This window comes from Myotis daubentonii, chromosome X (assembly GCF_963259705.1).
Source record: "Myotis daubentonii chromosome X, mMyoDau2.1, whole genome shotgun sequence".
Classification (NCBI taxonomy): Eukaryota; Metazoa; Chordata; class Mammalia; order Chiroptera; family Vespertilionidae; genus Myotis; species Myotis daubentonii.
In genome coordinates this window covers 139,734,567-139,742,755 of record NC_081861.1, presented here as the reverse complement: position 1 = coordinate 139,742,755, position 8,189 = coordinate 139,734,567, and the positions used below count along the sequence as shown (strand labels likewise).

At 54.7% G+C, this 8,189-nt stretch overlaps 1 protein-coding gene across 1 annotated transcript; it reads right to left on the bottom strand.

Moving 5' to 3' along the window:
* Positions 1-5,552: 5,552 nt before the first annotated feature.
* Positions 5,553-6,954, bottom strand: P2RY8 (P2Y receptor family member 8). The gene has a single exon (XM_059680296.1). It carries the CDS (start codon positions 6,917-6,919, stop codon positions 5,819-5,821), a length of 1,101 nt encoding a protein of 366 aa, XP_059536279.1. The 5' UTR covers positions 6,920-6,954; the 3' UTR covers positions 5,553-5,818.
* Positions 6,955-8,189: the final 1,235 nt, after the last annotated feature.

The window sequence follows — 8,189 nt, the reverse complement described above, 5'->3', positions numbered from 1 at the left end:
TGGGGTTCCCGGTGGGCGCAGTGGGGGCGTGGAGATGGGGTCCCCAAGAGCGCGGAGTTGGGGCCCCATGAGGGCGCGGAGATGGGGTTCCCGTGGGCGCAGTGGGGGCGTGGAGATGAGGTCCCCAAGGGTGCGGAGTTGGGGCCCCATGAGGGGGCGGAGATGGGGTTCCCCGTGGGCGCGGTGGGGGCGTGGAGATGGGGTCCCCAAAAGCGCGGAGTTGGCGCCTCATAGGGGCGCGGAGGTGGGCGGGGCCACGGAAGGCAGCATTTCTATAGGTGGATGGATGGATGGATGGACAGATGATGGGTGACATCGGGGCCTGATCATTCCTGGGGGGGAGAAGCCGAGGGGGCGGGGGGCGGGGCCGCGGGGTGACTGGCAGGGTGTCTCGATGCCGCCCCGGAGTCTTCCCGCCAGATGGCAGCACCGGCCCGCCCAGCGGTGACCAGGAAACGCGTCTGCAGACATTGCCGCCTGTAGCTGGGACAGAACCAGAGCCTCATTTGGAGATATTGATCGATGATCAATGATCGATAGATAGATATAGATAGTGTCGACCTAGGAACCAGGAGGTCATGGGTTCGATTCCCGGTCAAGGGCACATCCCCGGGTTGCGGGCTCCATCCCCAGTAGGGGGCATGCGGAAGGCAGCCGATCCATGATTCTCTCTCATCATGGATGTTTCTCTCTCTTCCTCTCCCTTCTTCTCTCTGAATTCAACAAAAATATATGAAACAAAAATAAATTTAAGAAAAATTTAAAAAAATGTTTTTAGCCCAGCCGGTGTGGCTCAGTGGTTAGTGTCGGCCTATGAACCAAGAGGTCACGGGTTCGATTCCCGGTCAAGGGCACATGCCCGGGTTGTGGGCTCGATTCCCAGTAGGGGGCGTGCGGAAGGCAGCCGGTCCATGATTCTCTCTCATCATCGATATTTCTCTCTCTCTCCCTCTTCTGCTCTGAAATCAAAACAAATATATTAAAAATAATAATAATAACGGTTTCGAAATGCCGGCCTGTGCCTGCTGGCGTGTCTGTGTAAGCCAAGGACGGGGGGCCCTCGTGACCCATGTTGGGGGGACCATGATGAACCGAACCCTCCCCTCTGCATCTTGGCTGCCGGCCCAGCCCCTGTGGCCCCGGCTCCTGTGTGGTGGCTGGTTTGAGGTTATTCACACCTTTTTTTTTTTCTTCTTTCTTTTGTCTCATTTTTCTCACCGACATGTGAGTCCCACGCCGAGAACGGGGGGGGGGGGGGGGGTGTGGGTGTCTGGGTCTTGCTGGCTCATGGTTTCCGAGGCCAAGGCGGGGGAGGGGGTGTGGAAAGGGTGGTCGGTTTGCTCAACTGAGGTTACTTTCTAGGGTTCGGCTTGGGGGCGAACGGAGGAGCAAAGGAAGTCGCACCTCCGCGGAGAGTTTGGGTCCCAGGCTTTCTCCCCTCAACCTCCATTCATTAAGCCAAAGCCCGTTCTGGGATGAGGCCCAGGCTGTCACTCAGCAGTTGCCATGGTGATGCCCGGCTGGGGTGGCTCAGTGGTTGGGCCGGGGCAGCGGGCTCCGTCCCCCAGTGAGGGGGCGCGCAGGAGGCAGCCGATCCGTGATTCTCTCTCTTCAATGTTTCACTCGAACCCTGACCTGGTTCCAAGGCCGACACTAACCACTGACCCACACCGGCCGGGCTAAGAACATTTTTTTAAATATGTCTTAAATTTATTTTTGTTTTATATATTTTTGTTGAATTCAGAGAGAGGAAGGGAGAGGAAGAGAGAGAAACATCCGTGATGAGAGAGAATCAAGGATCGGTTGCCTCCTGCACGCCCCCCACTGGGGATGGAGCCCGCAACCCGGGCAGGTGCCCTTGACCGGGAATCGAACCCGGGACCCTTCAGTCTGCAGGCTGATGCTCTAACCACTGAGCAACACCAGCTAGGGCTTTAGTATATTTGTTTGTTGATCTCAGAGAGGAAGGGAGAGAGAAACATCCATGAGGAGAGAGAATCAGGGACCGGCTGCCTCCTGCACGCCCCCTACTGGGGATGGAGCCCGCAACCCAGGCCTGTGCCCTTGACCGGTAATTGAACCCTGACCTCCTGGTTTGTAGGTCGACGCTTAACCACTGAACCACACTGGCCGGGCTATTTCTCCGCATTTAGAGTCCCCCATGGGCCATGCAGACGTAACACGGGGGAGTTCAGTTCATCCGTCCGGGAACCCTTACCGGACACAGGTGTGGCCCCCACTGCCCTGCTTGGGGGTGAGGACCTGCTGCCTTTCACACACCCCTCTGAGATCCATCAGTCTGTTCCATGTTTCCATGCCTGTGCGTTGAGTGTCTGCCCCCTGGTGGTCAGTGCGCGTCATAGCTGCCGGTCAAATGGTGACTTAGTCTTTTATATAAAGAGAGATTTTTTAAAAATATATTTTATTGACTTTTTACAGAGAGGAAGGGAGAGGGATAGAGAATTAGAAACATCGATGATGAGAGAGAAACATCGATCAGGTGCCTCCTGCACATCTCCTACTGGGGATGTGCCCGCAACCCAGGTACATGCCCTTGACCGGAATCGAACCCGGGACCCTTCAGTCTGCAGGCCAATGCTCTATCTGCTGAGCCACACCGGTAGCGCTATAGAGAGATTTTTATTGATTTCAGAGAGGAAGGGAAAGGAAGACAGAGATAGAAACATTGTGATGAGAGAGAATCACAATGATTTATTCATTGATTTATTGATAGCAATGTTTTATTTAAAATAATATGCCTTTAGCCATGGCCGGTTTGGCTCAGTGGATAGAGCGTCGGCCGGCAGACTGAAGGGTCCCAGGTTCGACTTCGGTCAAGGGCATGTACCTTGGTTGCGGGGCCCTCCCCAGTGGGGGGGTGTGCAAGAGGTGGCTGATCGATGTTTCTCTCCCATCATCGATGTTTCTAACTCTCCATCCCTCTCCCTTCCTCTCTGTAAAAAAGTCAATATAATATATTTTTAAAAAATGAAATAATATGCCTTCAATGTCATTAAAATTTATTATTAAGTGTATGCACAGACCCACAATTTTTCTAATCTCTTAAGTCTAGAAAACCATGCCTTCCTTAAACTAAGGAGAATGAAAGGTTAATGATTTATATTTTCCCTCCTAAACAATAGTTAAACGGCTTATGTCAAAGTACTTGAAGGGACCGATAGCAATCATTCAATTAATGTTCCTGTTAACAAAGACAAAGTTAAATCATGAGCTTTATTTAAAATTAAATTGGCTAATCGAAATAAATGAATGTCCAAGAAAACTTAAATGCACTGCACACAAAACTGTTCCTGAAATATTAAGAATTTTTTATTGATGGTTCATCTAATCATAACAATTATTTAACATTTAATAACTCCAAAGCAGTTGTATCTCTTGCCAAGACAATGAGTTTAAATATTCCTCTCCTCATCATGTTCTACAACAGTGACGGCGAACCTTTTGAGCTCGGCGTGCCAGCATTTTGAAAAACCCTAACTGAACTCTGGTGCCATGTCACACATAGAAATTTCTTGATATTTGCAACCACAGTAAAACAAAGATTTATATTTTTGACATTTATTTTATGCATTTAAAGGCCAATGCTATCGTTGCTTGCCAGTCTTCTTCCCAGTCCTAAACAACCCAATCCGAGAGGTGGCCGCCGATTTCCACCCGCTACGTTTAAAAAAATAAGAAAGGGGGAGATGGAGGAGGCTGCTCCATCCTTGCTGCTTGACGCAGTCGCTGCCGGGAAGAAATATCTGCACAGTCTATGTGTCAAAGGACCTGGCGTCTAGGCCATCCTGTTCTAAATATGTTTGCTCCCCTTCTTAGCGCTATGGGTTCTGACCAGGGCCACCTCCCTGAGAAAGGTTGTTTCCCCAGGTGGGGATGTCTCCCTGGAGTTAGGGATGAACCGGGCTAGGGAAGGGAATAAATCAGTGAAACCACTTAACGTAGGCGGGTAGTTAGTCACCGTAACCATGAACAATCATGCTTAAGCTACATAATCCTTACTCAGGTCATAGAATTGGAAAATCTCCTTTAGTTATTTCCTTACTAGAGGCCCCGTGCACAGATTCGTGCACTGGGGTGGGGGGCGTGGCCTTTGGGGATCAGCCGGCTGTGGGAGAGCACTGGAACCGGGGGGCAGCTCCTGCAGTGAGTGTAGCAAATACTGACAATATTTACAATTCGCAATGTCGCCGGAATTGTAAATATTATCAGTATTTCCGTCATTTCACAGCTTTCTGCCTGTAATCTCGGTGATTGAACTCGGCAGTAAATGTAGTAAGACTATTTACTTTTATTTCAAGAGTTTCTTACATGTTCCTAATCCTTTCCCGGGATGATCATTGTGTATTTTAAGAGTGTTACCACAATTAGACAGTTTTCTTAGCAGTATATACATACAACTTCAGGTTTTAGACTGTTTTATTCAAAAAACGCCAACCAATTAAGCCTCAGTTGTAAATATAAACAGGATTCTCGTCAATTACAGGCTTTCTACACAAATTCTGAGCCCTATAAACAGGAATTTTTAATGTTTGAAAGCAGTGGTCTTTTATTATATAGGACAGCTTTAGAGTAGAACAATAGGGTAATGACCTTGGAACAGAGACAACAAACTAGCCCTTATAATGAAACACACAGAGGCCAACCTAGACAAGATGAAGATCCACAGAGCTAGACAGAGATAAGATTTTTGGCAAAAGGTCAGATAAGAAACGATAAACATAAAACAAGGAACTGTGGGGGGTCAGGGGAGGACCCAAAACAGATGATGAGGTGACTCATATGGAGGCTGCTTCTAGGATCCAATGGTATAAATACAGATGTAACAGGACAATAAACGGAGAAGCTGGATGTGCTGATGGTCTGAACGCTGTGCCTGGGTCCTTCAATTCTTGGCCGATTCCGTCCACACCTTTGGGAACCCCTGGAACGCTGGGGCTGGACCCCGGCACTGAGGTCCTGGGTGGACGTGGATTTGGGGGGACACTCTTCACCCCAGTGCCGTTGTGTCTGTTTCCATCCTTAGCCATGGGAGAGGCGAGCAGGATCCGATCTCCATCCTCAGCTTGGATTTCCAGGGGCGAGGCCGCCTGCCCCGGAGACACCCTGCCCGCCAACGCACCCCTCCCTGTGCGCCCCAATCCCGCCACCAAGGCCCGTCTTAGCTCTCCATTTGCAGGCTCCAGGGCGGACCTTCTGTCCAAGGACCCCCAACCCAGCACCACGCATCCCCCATAGCCTGGGGCAGGGGTTTGGGAAACGCCCTAATTTGGGAGCAGGAGGCATGGTTCCCGATCGGCAGGGGTCCAGGAAGGGAGATGATGTGGAGCTGGAACCATGGTTCCCATGCACAGGGGACCAGGAAGCTCCCTCATTTGGAGCAGGAGGCCTGGTTCCGACTGGCAGGAGGCTGGTTCCGGTGGGCAGGGGTCCACGAAGGGACCCGATTTGGAGCAGAGGTGAGGTTCTCACGCGCAGGGGTCAGTGAAGGTCCGGACGTGCAACAGGAGGCGTGAATTCCGATGCGTGGGGGGCGTGGCTCCAACGCACGGGGGGCGTGGTTCCAACGCGAGGGGCGTGGCTTCAAGGCGCGGGGGGCGTGGCTCCAACCCCAAGGGGTCCTGGATGGGCCCGGCTTTGCAGCAAGAGGCGCTGCTCCAACGCGCAGCTGGGGCGCGCGACTCCCACACGCGCCACCTCCCCGCCTAGTCTGCCCGCTCCCGAGCGGGCGGGGCCGTCTCCAAAGCCGGTTTCCCCGCAGGCACCCCGTCTCCCCCGACACCCCCAAGTCCCCCCCGGCTCAGAACACGCTCTCCTGCCTCTGCAGAAAGGGCCGCGCGGCCGCCGCCTCCAGCCCGTCCCCGTGGCAGCTGGACACCGACGGCGCCGACAGCGTCCGGCCGGAGAACACGCTGTCACGGCGCGTGTCCAAGGCGCCGGGGGACGCGGGCGGCCGCGAGGAGGAGCAGGGCGACCCCACGTAGCGCCGGAGGCGTTGCTGGAACTCGCGGGAGGCGAAATAGTACACGAAAGGGTCCAGGCAGTTGTTGAGGCAGCTGAGGCAGAGCGTCAGCTTGTAGACGTGGTAGTAGCTGGTGCCCAAAAAGAGGCGGCTCACCATGTGCGCCAGGAGCACGAAGTTGTTGGGCGCGAAGCAGGTGACGAAGGCGAGCAGCACCACGGCGGCCAGGCTCACGGCGCGCCGGCGCTGGCCCTCCTGCCCGTGCGTATCGGGTGTGCGCAACAGGCGCAGGATGGTGGCCGTGTAGCAGGCCACGGTGACCACGAACGGGACCAGAAACAGGACGACGAAGAGGGTGAAGAGGAAGATGGCCCACATGGCCACGCTGGGGAGCATTGTGGACTTGAGCACGTCGAAGCAGGTGACGATGCCCAGCTCCTCCACCACGTAGGTGAGGTCGGTGCGCGCCAGCGGCGAGAGCGCGGCGAGCAGGAGGCACCACATCCCCGCGCACGTGGCCACCGCGTACCGGCGCCGCCGCCAGCGCGAGGACGCCAGCGGGTAGACCACGCCCAGGAAGCGATCCACGCTGATGCAGGTCATGGTGAGGATGGACGAGTACATGTTGGCGTAGAAGACGAGCGTGACCACGGTGCACAGGCGCGGCCCGAACACCCAGTGGTGGCGGTTGCAGTGGTAATAGATCTGGAACGGGAGCGCGCTCGCCAGCGCCAGGTCCGTGACGCTCAGGTTGATCATGAAGATGACGGACGGGGATTTGGGTCCGATGTCCCGGCAGAGCACCCACAGCGAGAATAAATTTCCCGGGATGCTGACCAAGGCCACGAAAGAATAGACCACGGGGAGGACCACGGCGATGGCTGGGTTCTTCAGCATCAGGATTGTGGCGTTGTCCGGGCGCGAAATGTTGATGTCCATCCTGGCGGGCGCGTGCGCGCGGGCCCCGCGGGCACCCTGGAGAGGGCGCCCTGCGCGGAGACGATCTGAAAGGCAAAGGGCACAGGAGTGAGAGGCGGCCACAGCCTGGCTGGTGTGGCTCAGTGGGTGGAGGGATGACCTAGGAACCAGGAGGTCAGGGTTCGATTCCCGGTCAAGGGCACATGCACGGGTTGTGGGCTCGATCCCCAGTAGGGGGCGTGCAGGAGGCAGCCGATCCGTGGTTCTCTCCCTCCCTCTCCCTTCTCTGAAATCAATGAAAAAAATATATATGTTTTAATATATTTTATTGATTTTTCACAGAGAGGAAGGGAGAGGGATGGAGAGTTAGAAACATCGATGAGAGAGAAACATGGATCAGCTGCCTCCTGCACACCCTCCACTGGGGATGTGCCCGCAACCAAGGTACATGCCCTTGACCGGAATCGAACTCGGGACCCTTCAGTCCACAGGCCGACACTCCACCCACTGAGCCCAACCAGTTAGGGCCTCATTGATTTTTAGAAAGAGGGAAAGGAAGGGGGAGAGACAGCACAAGAGAGAGACACATCCATGTGAGAGAGACACATAATTTGGGTGCCCCCCATACATGCCCCAACCAGGGCCGGGAATGGATCCTGCAACCCAGGTACGTGCCCTTGACCGGAATCGAACCCAGGACCCTTCAGTCTGCAAACCGAGACTCTATCCACTGAGCAAAACCGGCTGGTCTAGGGCACCTAGATGTTTCTCTCTCTCCCTCTCTTACTCTCCCTCTCCCCCTTTCGCTGTCTCTTAAAAAAAATAAAATCAATGCATGTCAGGCCGGCGAGACGCAGGGGTTGAGCATCGACCTATGAACCGGGAGGTTGGGGTTCGATTCCCGGTCAAGGGCACGTGCCCGGGTTGTGGGCTCGACCCCCCGTGTGGGGGGCGTGCAGGAGGCGGCCGGTCCATGGTTCTCTCTCGTCATAGATGCCTCTCTCTCTCTCTCTCTCCCTTCCTCTCTGAAATCAATAAAAATCTATAAGAAAAAAAATGACAATGTTTGGGGTTCCCTGGAGTAGCTGGCCTCCCCGAAACACCCTCCAGCACAGACAGGGGACCCCAAAACCTCCCTCTGCTGAGGTGGGCGCGGTTCCGCCTGCTGCCACTCAAACCTCTCCAAGGGCAGCTGGCCTGGGGGCTGGGGTGTGGGGAGTGGGGCGCTGGGGGGGTCCTTCCCTGACCCTCCACCCGCAGGAAACACACGGGGCTGGATTGACGCTCACAT